The sequence below is a fragment of the Hylobates moloch genome, unplaced genomic scaffold, assembly GCF_009828535.3.
Source record: "Hylobates moloch isolate HMO894 unplaced genomic scaffold, HMol_V3 SCAFFOLD_14, whole genome shotgun sequence".
Lineage (NCBI taxonomy): Eukaryota > Metazoa > Chordata > Mammalia > Primates > Hylobatidae > Hylobates > Hylobates moloch.
The window spans coordinates 45,370,129-45,395,213 of NW_026652289.1; the positions used below are offsets into that span (position 1 = coordinate 45,370,129).

At 43.8% G+C, this 25,085-nt stretch overlaps 1 protein-coding gene across 2 annotated transcripts in view; it reads right to left on the bottom strand.

Annotated features, from left to right (window-relative positions):
- HOMER2 (homer scaffold protein 2) overlaps positions 1-25,085 on the bottom strand; it is a 100,235-nt gene that overhangs the window by 8,894 nt on the left and 66,256 nt on the right. For both annotated transcript variants that reach the window (XM_032176104.2, XM_058427334.1), the window contains exons 3-5: positions 17,254-17,385; positions 6,191-6,283; positions 1,126-1,232 (exon numbers count right to left, since the gene is read on the bottom strand). In XM_032176104.2, the coding sequence (XP_032031995.1) occupies positions 1,126-1,232; positions 6,191-6,283; positions 17,254-17,385 (332 nt within the window). The remainder of the gene's footprint in view (positions 1-1,125; positions 1,233-6,190; positions 6,284-17,253; positions 17,386-25,085) is intronic.

The following is a 25,085-nucleotide window of genomic DNA, read 5'->3' on the forward strand; positions in this document are numbered from 1 at the left end:
AAATCATAAGCACGGCTCATCCAGTAAATTAAAATCTTACTGATATCATTATGGGGATTGTGTTACATTTATAGATCAATTTAGGAGAAACTGATACTTTTAAAATATCAAGGCTTTTTGCCACTTCCCAACAGAATGTCTATTTATTAAACAATTATTTTATAAACCTTGAAATCATTTTAAAGTTTGCTTCACATAGATCTTGTATATTTAAGTTTATTTCTATATAGTTTATGGTTCTAGTTCATATTGTAAAGGATCTCTTCTTCAAATATATATTCCACATGACTTTTTTATATATAGGTGACTGAGTTTTGTATGATTTCATATTTTAATAGTTTATGTTTTCACATGCGTTTCTCAGATGTTGAAAATTCTTTTTTTTTTTTTTTTTTTTTTGGGACAAGAGTCTCACTCTGTCATCCAGGCTGGAGTGTGGTGGTGCAATCTCAGCTCACTGCAGCCTCTGCCACCTCCCAGGCTCAAGCAATCCTCCCAACTGAGCCTCCAGAGTAGCTAGGACTACAGGTAAACACCAACATAGCTCGCTAGTTTTTAAAATATTTTTTCTAGAGACAGGATTTCATCATGTTCCCCAGGCTGGTCTCGAACTCCTAGGCTCAAGTGATCCGCCTGCCTTGGCCTCTCAAAGTGTTGGGATTACAGGCAGGAGCCACCATGCCTGGCCAAGAGTCAATGTTATAGATAAATAAATGATAAATTTGGCTCCTCAAAAACAAAACAAAGCACAAGCACAGGGGTGCATCCACACACACACCCGCTCTCCACACGTGTACACTCAATCACACACACTCTAACACACACACTCTGATACTACCACATTCACGCACATTCGCCCTCTCTCCACACACTTACATACTCACCATCTCTCTCACACGTACACACTGTCTATTTCCCACACACACACAAAGGGATGCTGATGTGGTTGGCCAGAGCAGGACCACAAAGCCAGCTGGCCTTCCTTTCACCAGGAGACAAGAGTGGATGCTCCAAGCAGGTCCCAGTTTTCTCTCCCAATTTCCTGAAACCCTGTCCAGCAAGAAAGGCTTCTAGGGAAGTGCTGAAGGTGGAGAAAATAGGATCTGGACTTTAAAACAGCCTTACCTCTGCGTCAAGGCAATCTTCAGCTTGTCATTCTCAGACTTCAGGTGTGTGTTGGCTGGACCGGCGTGAGAGGCCTTTTCATCGTCCGTCCCATTGACACTGGATGCCTGAGTAGAAGATGGGGTTTCACACCCAGATTCCTGGCCAAAGTGAATTATCTTCACACATTATTGCTTGTCCGCACATCGGCAGCAAGTTAGGCATAATAAGAAACTATTTACGAGTGTGGAAGAACCAACTCATCCAACCAGAATGCAGCAAAGACAAACAAGTTTTGTTTTGTTTTTTTTAAATAAACAAAAAAGAAAACAAAACCTAACAAAGACTATCAAGACAAAGAAAAAGGCACTGAAGAGACCACGTGGAGTTCATAAAGTCTGTGTGCTTTACTGACAAGGGAACACCTGGGCCAGTGCTCAGAGCCTTTTTACTTATGCCTTATGGAGAAACCTACCAAACTTGGGAGACCTGGTCTCCTGAAATACCACAGGGCAGAAGCCACAAGGGAGGAGGGACTGTTAGAAACAAGGAATGAAAAAGCACATATTAGAAAAGAAGACAACTTAAATATCTTGGGGCTATGGAGAGTTAGATCAACACATTCATTAAAGAAACAAGAACCAGGTCCTGATGTTTCCCTCCCCCACTACTTAGTGTTGTTATAAATATGTTCAAGTGTTTTCTGTAAGTCATACCACGTAGAGGTGAAATCTCATCTGGTGCTAGATAAGACCTTAGAAAGATCTTATTTAGCCTCAAATAAGCACATGGACAAAGGAAGAAACTAGAAGAGAATGGTGTATAAATCCAAGTTTCAATTTCTGAATTAAAAAAAAAAATGCTGTGAACAAAATTCAAATGAAACAAAAACCCAGGGGTGGGGAGGGGGTGGGAATATATGCAGCAGTACATATGAAAAACAAAATGTTGGCTGGGTGTGGTGGCTCACGCCTGTAATCCCAGCACTTTGGGAGGCTGAGGCAGGCAGATCACCTGAGGCCGGGAGTTTGACACCAGCCTGGCCAACATGGTGAAACCCTGTCTCTACTAAAAATACAAAAGTTAGCTAGGTGTGGTGGCATGCACCTGTAGTCACAGCTACTCGGGAGGCTGAGGCAGGACCCGGGAGGTGGAGGTTGCAGTGAGCTGAGATCGTGCCACTGCACTCCAGCCTGGGCAACAAGAGGGAAACTCTATCTCAAAAGAAAAAAAAGAAAAAAAATGTTGATATCTTTCCTATATTGACAAGCTCTTAGAGTCCTCATCTTTTAGAGCTACATGCTGAAATATTTATGGATGAAATGAAACATCTGGGATTTGCTTTAAAATATTGGGGGGGGGGGTGGAAAATGAGTAGGTGCATAGATTAAACAACTGGTCATAATTTCCTAATTGTTAAAGCTGACCTATGGGTACAGGAAGGTCCATTATACAATTATGCCTAGATTTGCATATGTTCAAAATTTTTTGTGTTTAAAAATAAAGCTCTTGAAAATCAATACCATAAAAGATGAACACCTTAACTTAAAAAGGGGGTAGGTAATTGATATTTACAAAAGAAGAAAAGCATACAATCGATAAACATAAAAATATTTAATCTCACTAGTAAAGAAATACAAAATGAAGGCCAGGCGTGGTGGCTCACACCTGTAATCCCAGCACTTTGGGAGGCCAAGATAGGCAGATCACTTGAGGTCAAGAGTTCAAGACTAGCCTGGCCAATATGGTGAAACCCTGTCTCTACTAAAATTACAAAAATTGGGCGCCTGTAATCCCAGCTAATGGGGAAGCTGAGGCAGGAGGATCCCTTGAACCTGGGTGGCAGAGGTTGCGGTGAGCCGAGATCACGCCACTGCACTCCAGCCTAGGTGAGACAGCGAGACTCTGTCTCAAAGACAGAAGATGAGAGAGAAAGAGAGAGAGAGAGAGAAAGGAAAGAAAGAAAACAAAAGAGAAAAAAGAAAAGAAAGACTTTTCATCTGTCAAATTAACAAAGCTTTGCTGATGAGGGCGAGGGAAGAAAAAGCCTTATTCACTGCAGGTGGGAATTAGAATGGTATATTTCTGCAGGCTAAGTTTGTGGTATGCATCAAAAGCTTTAAGAACATCTACACCTTTAACCCAGTATCTCCATTTCAAGAAGTTATGCAGGAACCACCAAATGCACAAAGATATGCAAGAACAGTCATCACAGTGTTATTTATATTAGTGAAAAATTAGAAATGTAGATGTCCCAAATTATAGGTTAACCGAATAAGCTGTGATACCAACACTAGAATGCTGTCCAGTCATTAAAACAGTTTTGAAAATGAATAATCATGACATAAAGTTAAAAGGTATAATATAAAATATATACTGGAAAACTATGTTAGAAAGATACACACCAAAACACTAACAAAATATCTTCAAGTGGTGAGAAGATAGATGATTTTTATTTCCTTCTTTATAGTATGGTACATTTTTCCTTTATACAATAAACATGTATTGCATTTATAGTCACAAAACAGCCCCACATTAAGCGTTTTTGTAATTAGGCTGCTTAAATATCCAACTATTTTGAAAACTTAATCAAAGTGTTCATACTCTAAGAGATTCAGGAAACCAAGTAGTTGTGTGATTACTAATTTTAAAAAACATACAAGGGCCGGGTGCAGTGGCTCACGCCTGTAATCCCAGCACTATGGGAGGCGGAGGCAGGCAGATCACCTGACATAAGTTTGAGATCAGCCTGGGCCAACATGGTGAAACCCCATCTCTACTAAAAATACAAAAAAATTAGCCGGGTGTGGTGGCACATGCTCGTAATCCCAGCTAGAGAGGCTGAGGCAGGAGAATCCCTTGAACTTGGAAGGCAGAGGTTGCAGTAAGTAGAGGTTACAGCAAGCTGAGACTGCACCACTGCACTCCAGCCTGGGCAACAGATTGAGTCTCTGTCTTAAAAAAAACAAAACAAAACAAAACAAAAAACAGTTTTTCTCTTTTTTTTTTTTTTTTAATAGAGATGGGGTTTCGCCATATTCCTAGGCTGGTCTCGAACTCATGAGCTCAGGTGATCCACTGGCCTCGGCTTCCCAAAGTGCTGAGATTACAGGTGTGAGCCACCGTACCCAGCCTTAAAAAAATACATACAATAACCTCTATACCTGGGGAAGTATCAGGAAGGGTAAATACAGCTAAAGATTAGAAACAAAAAGTCATTCCTAAGTAATACATACACATTAAATAACATCTTATTAGGTATACATGTATTTTTAAGGTTTAAAATACTTAGCTTATGCCTGTAGTCCCAGCTACTTGGGAGGCCAAGGCAGGGGGACTACTTGAGCCCAGGGGCAGCATAGCAAGACTCCGTCTCAAATAAATAAAACAAACTTTTGAGAGGGGGTAAACATTAAAACAAAATCTTATCTAGAGAAATTCAGATATTAAACTCAAAGATATCACTGTACTATGCGGTATTCTGAAAAAGATAGTATATTAGAAACTTTCTAGACCATGGACAATTTCAGATGCTGAATTTCACAGATCCTCAGAGATTAATCAAATAATGGTATCACTTAGATTATATTAAAGATTATTTAGAAAGATTCGGGAAAGTTCCTGTCTACCTGAAATCGAATTCACGTGCATTTCCATAGGTCCGTGTGGGCATATTTTATATGATGAGGCCAGAACAAGGTATTGGGAAGATAACTCAAGGCAGACATAGGTTCTGCCTTTGTGAAACATCCTGAGCCACACCAAATCTCCTGTCCCAAGGGTCGGCCACAGCGCTGACAAACCCAAGGTCCCTCTCAGCATTCTCTCCCCTCCTCTCTGAGCACCGACATATTGGGCATACTCCCTCCTGGGGTTCAGCGATGCTGGAATTTCTTCCTCCCTGTCTTCTTTGCTGGCTCCCATTTCATAACTGGGCCTATTTCCCAGGGCTCCAGCGTCTGCCCTCCTCTCTCCACTGCTTCTTTGTGCACCAGAGGCTGCAGCTACTGCCCCTGTGAGGCTGACAGTCAAGTCTAGACCATCGATCTTGACTGCTCAAGATGCCCAGGCCTCCTGGTTCTCTTCCTGCATGCTGTCCTCATTTACAACCCCCTCCCCAGGCTTCCCTGGCCCAGCTATTCTCTCCTTCACAGCCCCCTCGACAATCTTTCTGCCCTCAGTCCCTCCCTGCCTGCCTTACCATCTGCAAGCAAGCCGACCCTTTCAGGTGAAATCCAAATCAACAGGCACAACACACTTCCAGCGTCCACCAACTACTCAAGAATAATTAAACAAATAGCTAATAAATAATAAATTACCCAGTAATGAAGAATTCTAGGTCTTCACAGTATCTACAAGCACATCCCCACGCCTCCCACAGCATGCCTTAGCCACCACCAGGCAGACTCCTGGCTATCTTGCTAGTACATCACACTTACCACTGGCCCTAAGTCTTCTCTCCTGAAGTCTCCCTTTCCCTGGCTTTCTACATATAACCCTGTCACTAGGTCAAGACTCCCCCCACCACCACATATACTAATCTAGACATCAGGAAAGTGGGTGTGTTGATTTCAGGTCAAAATAGGTCCTTTTCAGTCAATCATCACACTTTAGACAGACTATTCAATTCCTGGCCAAGCCAGATCTCCTCTGTTAAGACAGAGCTGTTGGAATAACATCTTCTACCTGACCTCTGTTAAAACCGGAGATGAACCCAAGGGCTGTCTGACATCAAGTCTCTCTCTTGTGGGCACAAGGTACCCTACATAGAAACTCACCTCCCAGCACAGCCAGGAGACATGCTGCCTCGCCACTGGCATTTAAACAGTGACCACAGAATGTCTCTCTGGGGCCAGGATGTGCATTAACTCGAATCTCATCAACCATTTTCTGTCAGAAATACAGTACCACATCCTAAAAAATTCAAGAGTCTCATAAAAACATGTCACTGTGATCAGGCTAATAGTTGAAAAAGCCTTCAAAATGACCTATTGTCAAAATTCCCTATTTCTGGCCAGAAGTGACAAGGAACAAAGAGTCCCTATCACCAACCCCCTGGGATTTACTTCATAGACAAATGTCTTACTTGGGAATGATTACTTGAGGTCTCGATTTTCTCCTGCGTCTTGTCTTTGGCTATCTTGGCAGCTTCTTTCACCTCCTGGAATTTCTCTGCAAACTGAACATGAAGAATAGTTATTAAGGCTTTTATTAACCTCACTCATGGCTGGTATTCAGAACCCACCTTTATTTATTTTGCATCCATTTTAGGCCCATACATTCTGTATAAATCCAGAAGAATTTTACTTGCTATTAAATGAATATAAGGATGTATATTCCAGTAAACAGCACTGGGCAAGGTCAGTTCTGAACCCATATCTAAGCCACTGAAGCTAGTTTGATGGTGATGTATTAAATATAAACTAATACAAAAATAGCAAATGAAATTTGGCTATACCACAAAAGAAATCCACGGAAAACTTCATAATCCATACCGAAAAGATCCAAAACGTCTTAGTGTAATTTTTTGTAGATGAATACTAAGTATTTAGGAGTGAAATGTCTTGATGCTTACAGTTTAAAGTACTTCAAAAACAATAAAAGAGATGAAGAAATGTGGTAAAATGTTAACAACTATTAAATCTAGGTGATGTGTATATGGATGTTCGTTATACTATGCCCTCTACTTTTTATTAATATCTTAATAGTTCCATAATAAAATAATTCTTCAAGTCCTGGGACAATCATATCACTCACTAGCATATTGTCACTGACAAGGTGGCCAATTTTAATTAGAAAATTCATCGTTTTAACAGAGAATAGCCTGTGATAATGCTGGTATGTATTACAAAGTAAGAGCTAAATATAGTTGCAGACAAAACAAACAAAAACTATCAAGTTGCAAGGCTACCAACAATTCTGCAGGTTTTATTGAGAACTCACTTCTCAGCACAGGCTATCCTCTGAGTATCTTCACAATGCCAACAACAGTGGTCTACTTTAGGAAACCTTGCCAGATAACAGATGTAGGTGAACCTAGCATGCTAGGGTAAACAGCAAAGGTCAGTCTTTCTGTTCTGGCCTGTGTTGCAGGCCCTGTCAATAAAGCCACAGCTGGGGAGGCTTCATATTTAACTATTGCAATGCTGGCAGAGGAAAATCACATTACCTGTTGCTTAAAACATGAAGTCCGGCAGGGATGAACAAAGCCTCCCTCACCTTTTCTTTTTGGGGACCTCTTAAGGAAAAACATCATTATCATGAACTCCTTTGTGGCAGGGTCCACATCTTTCCTCTTTGCACCCTCCTCCCACACCTGGCAGAAAGCAGGGACAGTACAAATAAGTTTGTTCAGTGAATAAACAAGTTCTAGGCTTGCACAGCCCTGTTCACTTTAGGAAAAAAAATCATGTAAAAGACTTGGTTCCTGTCTTCAAAGGAGCTCCAAGTCTACCTAACAAAAAGATTTTGTTTACATTCAAACACGTGAGAATCAAAAAGAAAATTTCAGACAGTAAGCTTAAAATATAATGAGATAGGATAAGCCCTATGATATGGTTTAGCTGTGTCCCCAAGCTTTGGCAGGATCCCCATGCTGTGTGCAGTCTACAGACTTGGTGATCTGCATCCCAGCTCCTCCAGCTGTGACTAGGAGGGGCCAACGGACAGCTCGGGCCATGGCTTCAAAGGGTGCAAGCCCAAAGCCTTGGCAGCTTCCACATGGTGTTGGGCCTGCAGGTACACAGAAGTCAAGAATTGAGGTTTGGGAACCTCTGCCTAGATTTCAGAGGATGTATGGAAATGTCCGGATGTCCAGGCAGAAGTTTGCTACAGGGGTGGGGCTCTCATGGAGAACTCTGCTAGGGCAGTGCAGAAGGGACATGTGGGGTCGAAGCCCTCCACAGAGTCCCCACTGGGGCACTGTCTAGTGGAGCTGTGAGAAGAGGGCCACCGTCTTCCAGACCCCAGAATGGTAGATCAACCAACAGTTTGCACCATGTGCCTGGATAAAGCCACAGACATTCAATGCCAGCCCGTGAAAGCAGCCAGGAGGGAGGCTGTACCCTGCAAAGCCACAGAGGCAGAGATGCCCAAGACCATAGGAGCCCACCTCTTGCATCAGCGTGACCTAGCTGTGAGACATGGAGTAAAAGGAGATCATTTGGAACTTTAAGATTTGACTGCCCTGCTGGATTTTGGACTTGCATGGGGCCTGCAGCCCCTTTGTTTTGGTCAATTTCTCCCATTTGGAATAGGTGTATTTACCTAATGCCTCTACCCCCATTGTACTTCGGAAGTAACTTTATTTTTTATTTTACTGGCTCACAGGCAGAAGGGACTTGCCTTGTCTCAGATGAGACTGGACTGTGGACTTTTGAGTTAATGCTGAAATGAGTTAAGACCTTGGGAGACTGTTGGGAAGCCATGACTGGTTTTGAAATGTGATGACATGAGATTTGGGAGGGGATGGAAAGATATGGTTTGGCTCTGTGTCTCCACCCAAATCTCATCTTGAATTGTAACTCCCACAATTCCCACATGTCATGGGAAGAACCTGGTGGGAGGTAACCGAATCATCAGGATGGGTCTCTCCCGTGCTGTTCATATGATAGTGAGTAAGTCTCAGGAGATCTGATGGTTTTAAAAACGAGTTTCCCCACATAAGCTCCCTTCTCTCATCTGCCATGTGAGACATGCTTTTCACCTTCCACCATGATTGTGAGGCCTTCCCAGCCACGTGGAACTGTAAGTCCAATAAGCCTGTTTCTTTTGTAAATTGCACAGTCTTGAGTATATCTTCATCAGCAGTGTGAAAATGGACTAATATACCCTATCAGATACATTTTAAATAAATAATCATTTTTAAAGGTGTGGTATTAGTAGATGCATGATGGAACAGAATAAACAGGTGAGAAATGGGCCTCACCTTTTATATAAAAAATTAGCTTATGACTAAGGGGGAAACAGAAATTAATGAGGAAGATTATTCAACATATAACTGAGATAACTTTGGTAGATTGAGGGAAATGAATTTAAATCCCACAAACCTGTAGCATGATAAATTACTGATGAGTTAAAGGGGCAAGAAAAAGAAAATCAGACTTCAAAAAATCAGGATGCTTCTGAAGAAAAAAAAATTCTGGATGCAAACAGAACTGAGCATGTATCAAGCTTCTGCTTGAGAGGTGGGTGGATAATTTTCTAAAGCTGGAAGAAATTTCTTAAAACCCACAAAAGTGACAGACTTCACTACATAATAATTTAAAGCTTTTGAATATAAAAGGAAAAAAAAAACTAAACAAGAAGGGAAACAACAGCCTTGGGAAAATATCTATAGCTAAGCTAGTACAACAGAAAAAGGGCTATTTTCTTTAGTATGGCAAGAGTTTGTACAAACTGAAAAGTATGAAAAGCCCAGTAGATAAATGGCAAAATTCAGGAATAAAAAATGCAATAACAACTTATAGAAAACACCATTCAGCCTTGTTGGAAATGTAAATCAAAATAATGAGGTACTATTGGTTGCCTGTGAAATGAGCAAGCCCTAAAGACAATTAGATTCCCTGTGCTGGCAAGATATTTCTGGTAGTGTTGTGTATTGGTGCAGCCCCACTGAGAAACTATTTGGAAATATGTCTTGTTAGTGAAAAAAAACATTCATACCTACTGACCCAGTGATACTGCTTCCAGGAAACTATTCTGCAAAAGTAATTGAGAATATGGGGGAAAAAAGGCCCTCAATACCAAGATGTTAGTTCCAGCATTGTCTACAAATATGGAACACTGGAAACAACCCAGTGGGCCCTAGGAGAATGACAGAAACTTCCTCTCAAAGCCTCCAGCTAGCAGAAGAAAAGTGCCAGTCATGAGAGCCGCCTAGTAATTGTCCTTTGGTGAAAAATCGCCTCCCTCCAAGTCTTGCATTTTCTAATATTTCCCCCTTATTCTTAAAAAATATATATATATGCTTGTAAATTTGGAAAATACAATTTGGAAAAAAATATTTTTTTCATATGATTGTTGGCTGCATGTATGTCTTCTTTTGAAAAGTGTCTGTTCATGGCCTTTGCTCACTTTTTAATGGTTTTTAAAATTATTGTTGTTGTAAACTTAAGTTCCTTATAGATGCTGGATATTAGACCTTTGCCAAATGCACAGTTTGCAAAAATGTTCTCCCATTCTGTAGGTTGTCTGTTTATTCTTTTGATAGTCTCTTTTGCTGTACAGAAGCTCTTTAGGTTAATTAGATCCCGTTTGTCACTTATAAGTAGGAGCTAAATGATGAGAACACATGGACATATAGAGAGAAACAACACACACAGAGGCCTATTGGAGAGTAGAGGGTGAGAGGAGGGAGATGATCTGGAAAAATATATATTTTTAAACTTTTAAGTTACATAAGGTATATATATATATAACTTATTTATAATATATATGATATATATATATATATATATTTTCCTTTTCAGACTGAATCTTGCTCTATCGCCCATGCTGGAGTACAGTGGTACAATCTTGGCTCACTGCAACATCCACGTCCTGGGCTCAGGTGATTCTCCTGCCTCAGCCTCCTACTGAGTAGCTGGGATTACAGACATGTGCCACCACGCCCAGCTAATTTTGTATTTTTAGTAGAGACGGGGCTTCACCATGTTGGCCAGGCTAGTCTCAAACTCCTGACCTCGGGTGATTCGCCTGTCTCGGCCTCCCAAAGTGCTAGGATTACAGGCATGAGCCACCGTGCCCAACTATATATGTATATATTTAGACCTACGGTCCCATTGAGGTAGGAGGCAGGACTCAACTCTGGACCAGACGGAAGACTGGTTAATGGGCTCACCAGAGCCATGACAGTTTACTCATTCCCTGGCAATGACCTAGAAGTTACCACACTTTTTTTGGAAATGTCTGAATAACCTGCCCCTTAATTTGCACGTAATTAAAAGTAGGTATAAGTGCGACCACAGAACTGCCCCATAGCTGCTCCTCTCGACACACTGCCTACAGGGTAGCCCTGCTCTGCAGGAGCAGCCACAGAGCTATAACACTGCCACCTCAATAAAGCTGTTTTCTTCTACCACCAACTCACCCCACAATTCCCTCCTGGGCAAAGCCAAGAACCCTCCCAGTTGGAGCCCCAATTTATGAGCTCCCCTGCCCTGCAACACCATCATCCAAGATAAGAACAAACCACATAATCTTCTGATATTTTTCTGTCTGTATATATGCATTCATCACCTACATTTCTTTTAAAATAGATTATATATCTCATTTTATGGCCTCTTTTGAAATAAACAATATGATATTAATACTTCCATGCAATTATATGATCTTCTACTAAACATCTTTTTTTTTTTTTTTTTTTGAGACAGAGTCTCACTCTGTCACCCAGGCTGGAGTGTAGTGGCGTGATCTTGCTCACTGCAACCTCTGCCTCCCGGGTTCAAGTGATTATCCTGTTGCAGCCTCCCGAGTAGCTGGGATTATAGGTGCCTGCCACCACACCTGGCTAATTTTTGTATTTTTAGTGGAGACAGGGTTTCACAATGTTGGCCAGGCTGGTCTCGAACTCCTGACCTCAGGTGATCCACCCTCCTGGGCCTCCCAAAATGCTCAGATTACAGGCGTGAGCCATCACGCCCAGCCTCTATTACACATCTTGATCGCTACATATTACCCTGAAGGATACACTGCAGTTTAACCAATTTCCTACTACTGGATGTTAGGGCTTTTAAATTTTTTTTCTGTTATAAATGACACTGCAATCTTTGTACTGATATCCTTATACTCAGTTACAATTGTTTCCTTCGAATAGATTCTTGTCAATGAAATCCACGGATCAAAGGATATTCAAATTGCAAAGGTTTTTAAAATGTATTGCAAAATTCTCACATCTTCATTAAGGTCATTTTTTGGTACTTATGAAAATTGTGGTAATAATTTTAAACAAAATCATTATCATGATAGAAAATGAAACCATTACTGTTTGATTTCATTTGTGGCTTCTTTTGGCCTTAGCCATTGAAGACCTGAGGCAAACACTACTATTTGTTTATTCAAAATCTGTTTCTTTTCCCGTAGCTTAACAGAATCTCAAGTTTTTCTAGAGCAGGAAATTTCCTAGGTGCTAGAGAATGAAAGCTAGTCTAAGCCAATCATGGAAATCTGTTTCCCTGGTTTTTGGTGGGGTGGGGGAATGGGCTAGGGACTCAGCATTGATAATGGGGCCCAAGAAGTCTGCCAGAGCAGGGGGTTGCTGTGGTACCAGCCTCTTCCTCCTCCTTCTCGCCAAGAATGCAGGTGTGATGGGTAGAGCTTGAGAAGCCATCTTATCACCACAAAGGAAAGGCCAATAAAAGAAAAAAGAAACAAATGAAATCCATGCAGATCGTCAGACCCAACATCATGGAGCCACTGTACCAGCAACCACCTGCCTCAGGACTTCTCCTTCAAGTGAGAAGAAATTATCCCATGTATTTAAGCACTGTGATGAGGTTACCTGTTACTTGCAGCCAAAAGCATTCTACCTAAAACATGTCAAAATAATTATTAATATCCTCCATTTTAAAAATTAGCTGTTAAATCAGGACCCAGAAAGGGAGGAGATAAAACAATGTTCTTACAACGATACTGAGTGAATAAAGTGACTATATGGGGACAGATTTGAATTACACATGAAATCACCGAAATGGGTCAAAAGCAAATGCCATGCATGTATTGGCATTTGGCCAGATCAACCACAGTGCACTGGCAATGCCATCCTAGGTCGCTCCCCCTTAAGGGCAGAATGTGTTTCCTTCTGTCTGTAACGAATAAGATGGAACCAAACTTAGAACAGTGACAACTCGAGGTCAAATGCCAGAAAGAAACTAAACTTTAACCACTGGCTCCTTCTTACATTTGTTCCTCCTTCTGTCTCCTTTCATAAGCTCTTCTCTTATCAGCACATGCAAGTCCCTTTTCAATTTCCTTCAGTAGGCTGGGGTTTTATGTCCTCTGCAGTGGGTGGACAGACGAGTCCCAGTTTACTTCTGAGAAAACACAGCTTCTACTATTTTTGGACGGCCTATCTAAAGAGCAGGAAATTGCCCTGTAATAATACTTTTTGGACTGTGGTTGGGAAATAGTCCTTATAATGGAGCAGTTAAGACCAAGGCATCTATTTTCTTTCTGGGGGGTAGAGAGGGAAGTGTATAAAGTGTTCTTAGATGAAAGTGTCCACACTGGTGTTCCTTTCTCTAGCCTAGTTATAGTGCTTGATTACCATTCCCCTACAGGGCTGTGGGTGGCTGTTCTGGGAAGTCAGGAATACTCAGCCTGGCTGTCCCCTCAGCACATGCCTTGGGAGCCCTCGAGGCCAAGTTCCTCTGTGCTAGCTGTCACTTGTTGAGATGGCCAGACTCACTTCATGATAATTTATCAGTGTGTGGTTAATCATTTCCTTCAGAGCAGGGGAAGAAGTTGATTTGAAACATTTGGACAAAGGGGTTATCTGAGGGCTTCTTTGACAAGTCTTTGTGACGATGGAGGTTGTGGGCACAGAGCAGAACTCCAGCACTGCACCAGAGGCTGAGTGGCTTGGGAGGATGGTACACTCCTCCTTAATGATAGGACATTTTCTTCTGTCTGGGAAAAATTAGAGGTGGCCATCCCTGGAAGCTGGCACAGCTCAAGGTCTCTTCAGTTCTCAGAGAGGCACAGAGCATTTAACTTGGACAACGTGTTCTGGTTTTCATGGCGAGTTCTCCCTGCTGTCGATTCTTTTCATAGAAACCTTCCCCCTTCCCACCTAGCTGTTTGGGTTCCTTTAAAGATTGAAGAAATTGTTCCAGGCAGCTGTGAGTGATTCTCTCAAACCATCCTTGGGTTCCGGGAAGAACTTCCAGCCCTGGGAGGGATCAGGAGCACATGACCAGGACGGGCCTGCCAGGGACCACGTCTTGGACAGAAGCACCCAAGCCTATTTGCCTGCATATGAGGCAGGTGTGGGAAGGGGCCACTCGGCTGAGGGGAAGGGAGTTCCCAACACACCCTTCCTCACCAAGCACCACACTTCAGGAGGGAAAGATGTACACCCTCATTACCCCCTCAGACAGAGGTTCCAGCTAATTATTCTTTCAACAAGTCACCATCACATTTGCTTCTGCTTTAAACAAATTCTCTCTGCTCCTCACAGCACCTGTTCCTGTTCCTCTTCCCCGTTTCAGAAAATGGCCTCACCACCCTCCATCCCTCATCACCCCAGAATCTCTTCTTCCTCTTCTGTTCACCCCAGTTTTGCCAATATTTGTGTGTCGGTATTTTTAAAAATTTCTCCAACTCTTAACCCTTCATCAGTTCTACCCTGGACTAAAACAATCTAATCTGACTTGCTGCCAGGAAAAATTCTACCTAAAATGCAAATCTGAGCATTTTCCTTCTGGTCTTAAAATCCTTCTCAGGCCATAGGACAAAGTCCAGAAGCTCTGGCATGACCAATAAAGCCTTCCAAGGCTGGACCTTAGCAGCCTTACCCACCCCGAAAATCCTGGACACTCCATCAACAGTGAACTCTCCACAGCTTCCCTCACACACCTCACAGCGCCACGACTTCCCTCCAGCTGTCCTGTTGTTGGGCAGACGATGGAAAAGGGAAATCCTCCCTGTGGGCAAACCCTGAACATCTCATGGTGCCACATGCACAGCAGAGGTGGCCTGGATTTGACATCTCAGCAGGAATGGTTAAGGGCCTAGCTGCGTGAGGAGGAACCAGGAAGAAACAAGGTGACAAAGAGGTTTCAGAAACAGCAACATCAATGGGTCCAAATGGAACCAGAGCCTGAAAATACTCACGTTCCATTTGCATGCTCTTCAGAGGCCTCTAGAGCAAAAGAGAGTATTTCAAACTAGGTGGCAGGAAGGGCTGTTCTATGGATACCCAGTCATTCACTTTCTCCAGGCAGCCTGGTACTTGCTCAAAAGACTTAAAGACACACTGGCCATGGTGCCAGGGGGAAAGGCACCAAATGGCCTTCAAAATACATACTCCTGCTCTCCACGGCCACCCTGACTCCTGGCCCTGCTGAGCATCCTACTGCCAAAACAGTGACCCACACCAAGCATCACACCTCTAGGCACCAGCCAGCATCCTGGTGAAGGCTGATTCCATTGGGCCCCTTCTTCCAGGGGAAGAGTGATTTATCATCACCAGAATAGACACTGTGGACTGCCATGCCTCTGCTAGCCCTATCAGCCAACGATTTACCCAATACTTTCTATCCCACACGACACTGCTTCAAACCAAGTGAGGCTGCAGAGAACTCACTTCTCTGCATATGAAGTGAAGCAAGAGTCTGATTGCCATAGGATTCTCAGCTCCTCCCAGGTACCATATCAGCAAGAAGCGGCAGGCCTTGCAGAACTGTGCTGCACTCGTGCCTGCTGAACGTCCAGGATCACAGCACACAAGCCCAGGAACTGACGGATTGTGGACGGAGAGGACGTCTCCCATAACTATCTCCAATGACCTGCCCTCGAGATTTTTGCTTTTTGTCCATGTTTCCAGGCCCTGGTGATCTGGAGGTTTTAGCACCCAGGAAAGAATGCTTCTGTGAGACGGCGGCACAAGGATGGATACTCAGAGTGCCTCCAGGCCGTTTTGGGCTTCTCAGGCTTCTAAGGAAACAGAGTCCTCATGGAAGTACCTTGGGATGCAGAGGAGGACAGTCTGTGGGGTATCCCCACTGGGGCGCTCATTTGTGACTGGGTATGGGATGGCCAGATCTGTGCGCTGGGGACCTCCTTAGAAGTGTGTGTACACACACATATGTGAGTATACATACACATGCACACACACTGGACAAAGGAAGGGGACAAGTTAGCAGGCCCCTGCTGTGGGAGGCTTCCTGACTCACCCTGATTTCCCCCTCTTTGAAAATTGTCTTCAATACACACAAGTAACCCAAGCAGTCAAGTCTGTTCTAGGCAACTCTGTCAATTCCCCAAGAATCTGGAAATCTGTGAAGCCCTGGAACAAGGGCCACATCTCTGCATCCTCAGTGCTGAGGATGGTGTCAGCAGAGCAGAGGCTGGGTCAGCACTTGTCCAGCCAGTCAGTCAGATGTTCACAGCAAGGGTCTAGAGAAAAACAATTCTTAGAGCCAAGCTGCCAGAAGCAAGTCTGGCTCTGGCCCTTCCCTGGATTTGCAACTCTCCCCTGCACTCCTTGACAGACTCCAACATTCTTCCAATAAATTTCTTTGACTTGTAAACTAGTCAGTCTTACCTTAAACCAAAATATTCTCAATACTTACAAAGGGCTCTTCTACCACCCTAAAAGGAAATGTAGTCTCTAAAACAGGCTCTCAGCCCCTTTAAACTGCTGAGTAAGGCCTCTCAGAGGCAATCAGTTTATTCCCTCAGTTCTTGAGGTTCTCCAAGTCTGTGGTCAGCCATGATTTGCTCCTCAACACCTCTCTAACCATCCAAGGAGTTTGTCCCAGGCCCCTTGGAGAAGTGACTTGGAGCTACGAATCCTCTCCCTAGAAAAAAAGTAACAAACACACACCACTGTGTGGCATTTTAAGGCACGTGGCAGTCCGAGCTAAGAGCTTCCATTATGCATCACCTTACTCCCCAAGAGCTCCAACCACAGAGTCACTGATGTTGATGGCTGTCAGAGACAAAGTGTGCCTTACTTCAAAAGGGGTAACATGCTTATTTCATCAAGATGCATTCTTGGCGGCAGGAACACAGTCTCTTCCTTGGAAGTCCTATAGTAACAACCCTCCGATAACTGTCCCTCACACAGGAAGGTCACCTAATCCTCAGAGTCCTGAAAACCCAATGGATCTGGTTTTGGCACACAAGCCAGTGCTCAGTCTGTGCACTGATACCGCCGGGCACAGGGAGCAGTGCCTGACACCTGGAGGGGAAGATGGACTGGCCACACTGCAACTTCAGGCCCCAAAGCAGCATTTGTTAGATACAAATTTCCCTTCCCCAGATGACTTCAGTGAACCTGGTATTTCAAAAGGGCCTCTGCTTTGGCGGCCCCGTGATGCCAGGAGGAGTGAAACCAAAGACCAGGGCACATCCCTTGGCGGGCAATCGCTGATGAGAATGGTATCTGATGCGGGACTTACTGCACTGTGGATAGGACCACGTTACCTTTGTCAGCTGCTGCTCAGAGGAAAACCCCAAACCAAACACCGTGTTGGCTCTGCTGTCGGCCCACTGCCCAAACTTCTGTGACGTTTTGGTGAAGGTCATATTCGGTGTGATTGTGCTGTTTATGATCACCTGCAGAAAAACAGCCCGAAGAGTGAAAATTTAAACGTTGAATGAGACAAAGTCATTCCTTAGAAAGTCTTCTGTTGGCAAAGCCAGTGCTTCAAGCCTGCATCCCCTGCCCTGTTAAATTTGGTCCCGAATTCTCCTGGAACAACCCATGCTGAGTCAGATACACAACCATGAAAAGGGGCAACTTCAGAGACTTAACAGTCAGTCTAAAATAAGATCTTACACATTATCCGTGGGAGAAAGTCTCTCCTAAACAAAGAATAGTTTCCCGAACCGCTATTTATTTCCCCAAAGCTGCCACACATCAGAGTGCCCTTAATGGCTAGCCATGTCCCACATTCTCAGAAGAACTGCACTATGTCGCTTTATGAGTCACCTGGAGCCCCAGTGTCCAACTCAAACAATTGAAAATCTCTATAACCAATTGAGGCCTGCTCCTTCCCAACAGGAAGGAGCAGGTACAGTCCAATTAGGATAATTTGTGGAGGGTTAATTGACAAACTAATTATACAGATGTGAGTGGGGTACAGGGAATCTGTAAGGATGGTGCAGCAGCCTGGTGCTAGCTGTCACCACTCCTTGGCCTAAAAGAATGAGTGGATGGAGAGGCTACAGACCCTGGGAGGGGGAGGGGTCACATAGAGCAAGCTACCTTGAAAAGAGAGGTTACCTTCTGTTGGGGGACATAGCACATGGCGACCTCACAGGAGTGGGGAACTGGGGGAGCAAACACCCTCGCCTCTCTCCCTTTGATCTCCACTTGCCATTGGATAAACCCAGCTAGAAGCCAGAGGGCTTGGGAGCCCACTGATGTCTGCAAGTTAGCCCCTCAGGGACCAGAGCAGTGTCAAGAAGGGTAGAGGATGAATCTGAGGTGGAAGGGTAAGAAGATAATATCTAGCACATAGTACATTTATTCATTCAAACATTTATTGAACATTTACTATACACCAGACATTCTGCTAATCAAAGATGCAAAGATGAACGAGTCAAGGTTCCTGGTCTTTCAATGGCAAGTAGTCAGGAAGAGGGCAAAGACATCAAACAATTGATAAGGGTTATAAAATATCAACAATGGCTTACTCAGTAGAAATCACTGGAAGCCCTAAGACTCTAAGAAACACTCAGGAAAAATACTCTTGAAAATAAAGGATTACTGGGCGTCTATGTAAGGGCAGGGTGGCAATAACCACTGGCTGCTTCCCCATCAGATGATCTGAACAGGGAATAAGAGCAATCTAAGTAAATATTCTAAAGAGTGAACCTACCAGCAATTTTACTTACTAAGGTTGTTTATTCTCAATGGTCAACTCAGAACACTTTCCTTGTAACTGATAAAACAGAGAAGAGAAAAAAGTTTGAATGGCATAGGGCTTGCTTTCTGTGGTAGGAACCTGGTCTGCTAAAGGACAGACCTTCCAGATACAAACTCTTGCCTTAACTAAAGGGATCTAGACAGTAAGTGACAGCTGTCAGTAGTAACAGAAGTATCATTGCTATTGCTAGATCTACATTTATCTATCAGACTATTGAGTTTGCTGATAAGCCACTGGCTCAAGAGAAAACCTTAGCTTAGCTGGTAAAATAATTTTTAGAATACTAACAACAGCAATTACTATTTGTTGAACACTTATTGAATGCCTCATTTATATTAGTTTACTTAAACCTTACAACGAGCCTATGCATATGACTATTCCTTCGTTTCACAGAAGTAACTGAGATTTGGGAAAGTTTTTTTGTTTGTTTGATTTTTTTGAGATGGAGTCTTGCTCTGTCACCCAGGTTGGAGTACAATGGCATGATCAAGGCTCACTGCAACCTCCGCCTCCTAGGTTCAAGCGATTCTCCTGCCTCAGTCTCCTGAGTAGCTGGGATTACAGGTGCCCGCCACCACGCCTGGCTATTTTTTGTATTTTTAGTAGAGAAGGGGCTTCATCATGTTGGCCAGGCTGGTCTCAAACTCCTGACCTCAGGTGATCTGCCCACCTTGGCCTCCCAAAGTGCTGGGATTACAGGTGTGAGCCACCGCACCTGGCCAACATTTGGGAAAGGTTAAACTAACTTGCTTAAGGTAACACATTAAAGCTGGCCAGTAGGAGACTCTAGAGATAAACACCCAGTTGTCTGACTCCAAGACTTGTCCTATAAACTTCTATATCATGTTGCTTCTCATTTTATACACGATGAAGGAAACAAACATTACTGCCCCTCTTCTTTTCCCCATCTATGAAGTACTGATGTTCATGTGCTACGGTCCAGCTGACTTTTCCTTTCTTTATAATAACCCTTCCATAATGCCAATGTCCACGTGAGTTAGGACATTTTACCAAATGTTTTCCATCTGGAAAACTGAATGCAACATGAGAAGTCAAGAGATCTGCCTACTGTCACTGGACACTATCGAGAGATGGGGGCAGGGAAGCAGGGCGTGGAAAATGCAGATCTAAACTACTGGCAAGTGTAAGGGAAAGCTATGGGACCTTGGAGGGTGGGGGGATTCTGGCTCAGCCCCAAGCAGGGCAGATATGGTGGAACCAAGGCAGACCTAAGGAAGGTGTGTGGCCGGGAGCTGGATCAGGATGGATCACGTGACCCCAGAAAGACAACCCTGGTCATCTCTCAATTACCAGAATCCTGGGAGGACAAAGCAACGACTACATCCACTCAGAAACTGGATTCATTTTAAATCTTGCTGCTACCTCACTGCAGGCCTATGCCCCCTAGGTCAGTCACCACACCCCAAGTCCCCTTGAAAGGCAGTGGAAAGAGGCTGGCCAGAGTATAGGACATGGCTCTTAAGCTCACCCCAAACAGGCTGTCCCAGAGGCAGTCAAGCTGGAATAACAATGGTGACACCCTCTGCTATTTCTTTAAAACTTAGTATCTAGGGCACTTTTTCACAGTCTTTAATCCCCATTTTTTTCAGATGGTGAAACTGAGGCTTAAAAGGTAAAGGGACCTGTTCAAGGTCACAAAACTAATAAGTGGCTAAAAAGAATATAATGTATGTCTTACTTACAAAGCAACAACGGACTGATTTCAAGAGCTAAGTCTATTTATGACGGCTGGAGGTTCATTCACCTTCTTAAATCTGTAGACTCATCAGTTTTTAGAAAATTCTCATTCTCTCCATGAATATTGCTTCCGCTCTATTCTCTCTCCTTGCTTCTACTTCTGGGACTCCAATTACAGACATGCTAGGCCTTTCATTTTTCTTTGAGATAGGGTCTTGCTCTGTTGCCCAGGCTAGAGTGAAGTGGCACAAACATGGCTCACTGCAGCCTCCACCTCCTGGGCTAAAATGATCCTCCCGTCTCAGCCTCCCATGTAGCTGGGATTACAGGTGTGCACCACCATGCCCAGCTAATTTTTGTATTTTTTGTACAGATGGGGTTTCACCATGTTGCCCTGACTGGTCTCAAACTCCTGGACTCAACCAATCCATCTGCCTCAGCCTTCTGAAATGCTGGGATTATAGACAGGAGCCACCATGCTGGCCATGCCTGATATTTTTTACACTCATCAATTATTTTTCCCTGATTCTTGGTTCTCTCTGATTCTATTTGGGTATTTTCTATTAATCTGCTTGCCAGGTCACTAATCCTGGCCACTGATGTCTCCAATCTGCTGTTAAATCTATCCATTGTTATCTTAATTTCAGACATTGTTGTTTTTTAGTTCTAGAATGTCCATTTGGCTCTTTCAAAAAAAATTCTAAGACTCTGGGAGTATTCTCCTTCCTTTCAACCTATTTTGTCCGTTTTCCCTCTGTTTCCTTGAATATATTAATCATAGTTTGCAGGCTCATGCCTGTAATCCCAGCACTTTGGGAGGCAAAGGCAGATGGATTGCTCGAGCCCAGGAGTTCAAGACCAGCCTGGACAACATGGCAAAACCCCATCTCGACTAAAAATACAAAAATTAGCAGGGCATGGTGGTGTGCACCTATAGTCCCAGCTACTCAGGGGGCTGAGGCAGGAGGATCACCTGGGGCTTGGGAGGTCAAGGCTGCAGTGAGCCGTGATCGCGCCACTGTACTCCAGCCTGGGTGACAAAAGTGAGACCCTACCTCTAAGAAAAAAGAAAGAAAGAAAATAAAGAAATCATAGTTTGCAATAGCATTGTCTTAAAAAAATGTGCATACCTTAATTTTAAAATATTTTATTGCTAAAAAATGCTAAGGACCTCTGAACCTTCAGCAAATTGTAATCTTTTTGCTGATGGAGGGACTTGTGTCGATCCTGATGGTTGCTGACTGATCAGGGTGGTGGTTGCTGAAGGGTGGAGTCATTGTGTCAATTTCTTAAAATAAAACAATATTTGCTGCATTGGTTGATTTTTCCTTTCACAAAAGATTTCTCTGTAGCATGCAATGCTGCTTGACAGCATTTTACCTACGGTAGAACTTGCAAAAACAATGTCCACTACCAACAGAATAGATAAACACACTGTAGTATTTCCATACAATGAAATACTAATCCAGCAGGAAAATTAACCAAGGCTAACCAAATTGATCAGCATGGATGAATCACAAAAATTTAACTTTAAAAATTTAAATTAAAAAAAAAAGGAAGTTACAAAAGAACACATACATTATGAGTCTCTAGTATGATTCTATTCATATAAAGGTCAAAAACAGGTAAAACTGAGTAACGGGCCGGGCGCGGTGGCTCATGCTTGTAATCCCAGCACTTTGGGAGGCCGAGGCAGGTGGATCACGAGGTCAGGAGATCGAGACCACGGTGAAACCCCGTCTCTACTAAAAATACAAAAAAAAAAATTAGCCGGGCGTGGTGGCGGGTGCCTGTAGTCCCAGCTACTCGGGAGGCTGAGGTAGGAGAATGGCGTGAACCCGGGAGGCGGAGCTTGAAGTGAGCCGAGATAGCGCCACTGCACTCCAGCCTGGGCGACAGAGCAAGACTCCGTCTCAAAAAAAAAAAAAAAACAAAACTGAATAACAGATTATTTAGGGCAGGGGTCAGCAAACTATAACCCTCAGGCCAAGTCTAGCCTATGGCCTATTTTTGTCATTAAAGTTTTATTGGAAGACAGCCATGCCCATTCATTTACATATTGGTCTATGGCTGTTTTCTGGCTACAAAAGAGTCAAATATCTGCAGCAGAGACTGTACAACCTGAATAAAAAACTTTTTAAAAAATTACTCTCTGACCCTTAGAGAAAAAGTTTGCTAACTTCTGGATTAGCGATATATACACATGTGGCAAAACTATGCAGGAAAGCAAGGGAATGCTTACTACACTCTTAACAGAGAGTGGTGATCTCTTGAGGAGTGGATGGGAGAGCATCTCATTAGGGAAAGGCCCATTGAAGGACTTCTGGAGTATTAATGAAAGATGTACTTCCACTGGGTGGTGGGTACATATGGGTTTGCTTTATTATTAGACATTGAATGGTACCTATTAATACCAATGGTTAAAAATAAAGTCTACAAACCCATAACAAAGTTGTCAGGGAGGCTAATCTTCAGAGTGGGCAGAGGCTTATGAAAACAGCAGGTAGTACCATTCCCGCCCATGGAGACACTGGAAAATTGTGTTAGGGACGGAGGAGGTTGCTGGACCTGTGGGTTCTGGCATCAGAGGAGATGCGAGACTTGAGTAAACTGAGGGATGAGACGTAAAGGGGTCACTGGGTGGAGAGTGTCATCTGGTGGAAGAAAAGAAGAGGCCCAGGGCAGAAGGCTGACTTAAGGAAGCAACCAAGGAAGAGCAGGTGAAGGAGTTGGCAGTACACCTGCCACAGGTGGCCAGGAACCAAGGAAGAATTCAGCCCTGGGAGCCAAGGGTGAGCATGTGAAGGATGACGGCACAGCTGAGTGCCCTCAATGCAGCAGAATGACTTAGCAGAATGAGAACTGTTTCCCCCTGGAGAGAGGGGAGAACGGATCTGGGGGAAGGAACCAAAGCCCAGAAGGGAGAAGCGGCTGTGCTAAAGCACCCCAGGCATAAGCTTCATACGGGCTCCTATCTCTGTGTACACCTTCTTTTTGCATGAGTCATCTCTAAAACTTTCACAGAGAAAGAAGCCATCCTAGTAAAAGACCCAGTCCTGCAGATCGGTGGGACCAAGTTGTCACAAAATGCACAAAACACACGTAATCAAGAGCTGCTTGGAAGCAGCAAAATGCTAAGCTCCTCCTGTCTCTAGTCTCACCTGCTCTGGATTTCAGAGGAAGCTGCTCATGAAACAGGCCCATCAGATTCCCTTCATGAAAAGTCTTTCCCAAATCCAGGGAGATGAAGTTGGATGAACCTGGGAGTTTTCCACAAGAGACTGGGACTGAGTTACAGCAATAAAAAGACATGTTGCCTGCTCCAAGAGTAGTTATTAACAGGTGCTTTTTAAAAATTTAAAACAACAACAACAAATCACAGACAGCGAAGAAAAGAAACATTCACTGAAAACCCACTGTGTGCTTGGAACCTTCCTTATGCTTGCTCCCTTAACAGAAGGTGCTCTATATTTATTCAAAGGAGTGAATTCTAATGATGAGTGGACGAGCAGAGCCTGAATGTGTTCCTGAAAGTAACTTTACACTCCCAAAAGAAAATACCAAATAAGTCAGAGTTTTGGATGCTGGTATCCTCCAAACCATCACGATCAGGCAGCACTCGCAACACAACAGGTGTGGCTAAATATTTGTAGAATGGATGACCTCTAAGGTCTCTTCCAATACAGGTTTCTGTGATCCTATAAATAACTGAGAACCAAGGGCAGCAGAGTCATCCAGAGCTCCCAGGAGAAGCACCTGCTTCAGGCAAGTCTTGTCCACAGGCAGGCAGTTTCTCATAAGGATGGCAGTGATTAACTCAGTCTGCAAAGAGTGCCAACAGCACAATGAAATCAAGTGCTGTGATGGCTCAATTAACCAATGCTCTGAAAATGGAGTTTCTTTATAATGGAGCTGGCCATTCTGCCTAAAAACTCACCATAAATCACATGCCTATTGGCATGTGCCACATGGTTTATAGCAGTGCTCTGAGAAGCTGGGAGTGGGGAGATGCCCTCATGTGGCTCCCATCTGTCCAGTGTCTATAAACAGGGACAACCCAAGGTTTGGATCCTTGGGTCCCTCCTTGGCAGTGACCCTTCCCCTGCCTGCTGTCCTTCTGTGGACACAGCATACCTGCCACAGGCCTGGAGAGAAGGTGGCCAGGCCTGAGCTCATCATCCATTCATCCCCCCACCCCCTTCTATGGCGTTGCCCACCCTGGCTTGGTGCTGGAACTCCAACGATGAGCCAGGCATGGCTGCCATCCTCAAAGACCTCATAGTCTCCTGGCAGCCCCAACACTGACATGGATCCACATAATCCCCTAGAGCTTGGGCAATGCTGAGGCAACACACTGAAGCTTTCCCACCCACTCATGTCTTTAGACAACAGCTGGAACTGACACATGAAATATTGTCCCAGGGAAGAAGGAAATGTCTTCACGTTTTAAGAATAAAGAACAGGTCTGAGTACAGATCTTCCTGTGATGAGTAGCACCAACTGCTTCCAGAGGGAGCAGAGGCTGTCCATGCATCCCTCCCCAGGTAGAGCGTGACACATGCTTGGACAGGGCAGAGGAGCTGGCTGTGCCTAGCATGGAATGACAGCTGCTAAAGCTGCTGGCCACAGCTTTCCTTCTCAAGGAGCCTGTGCTCTTTGGCTGCCCACAGTTTATACAGAAGCTGA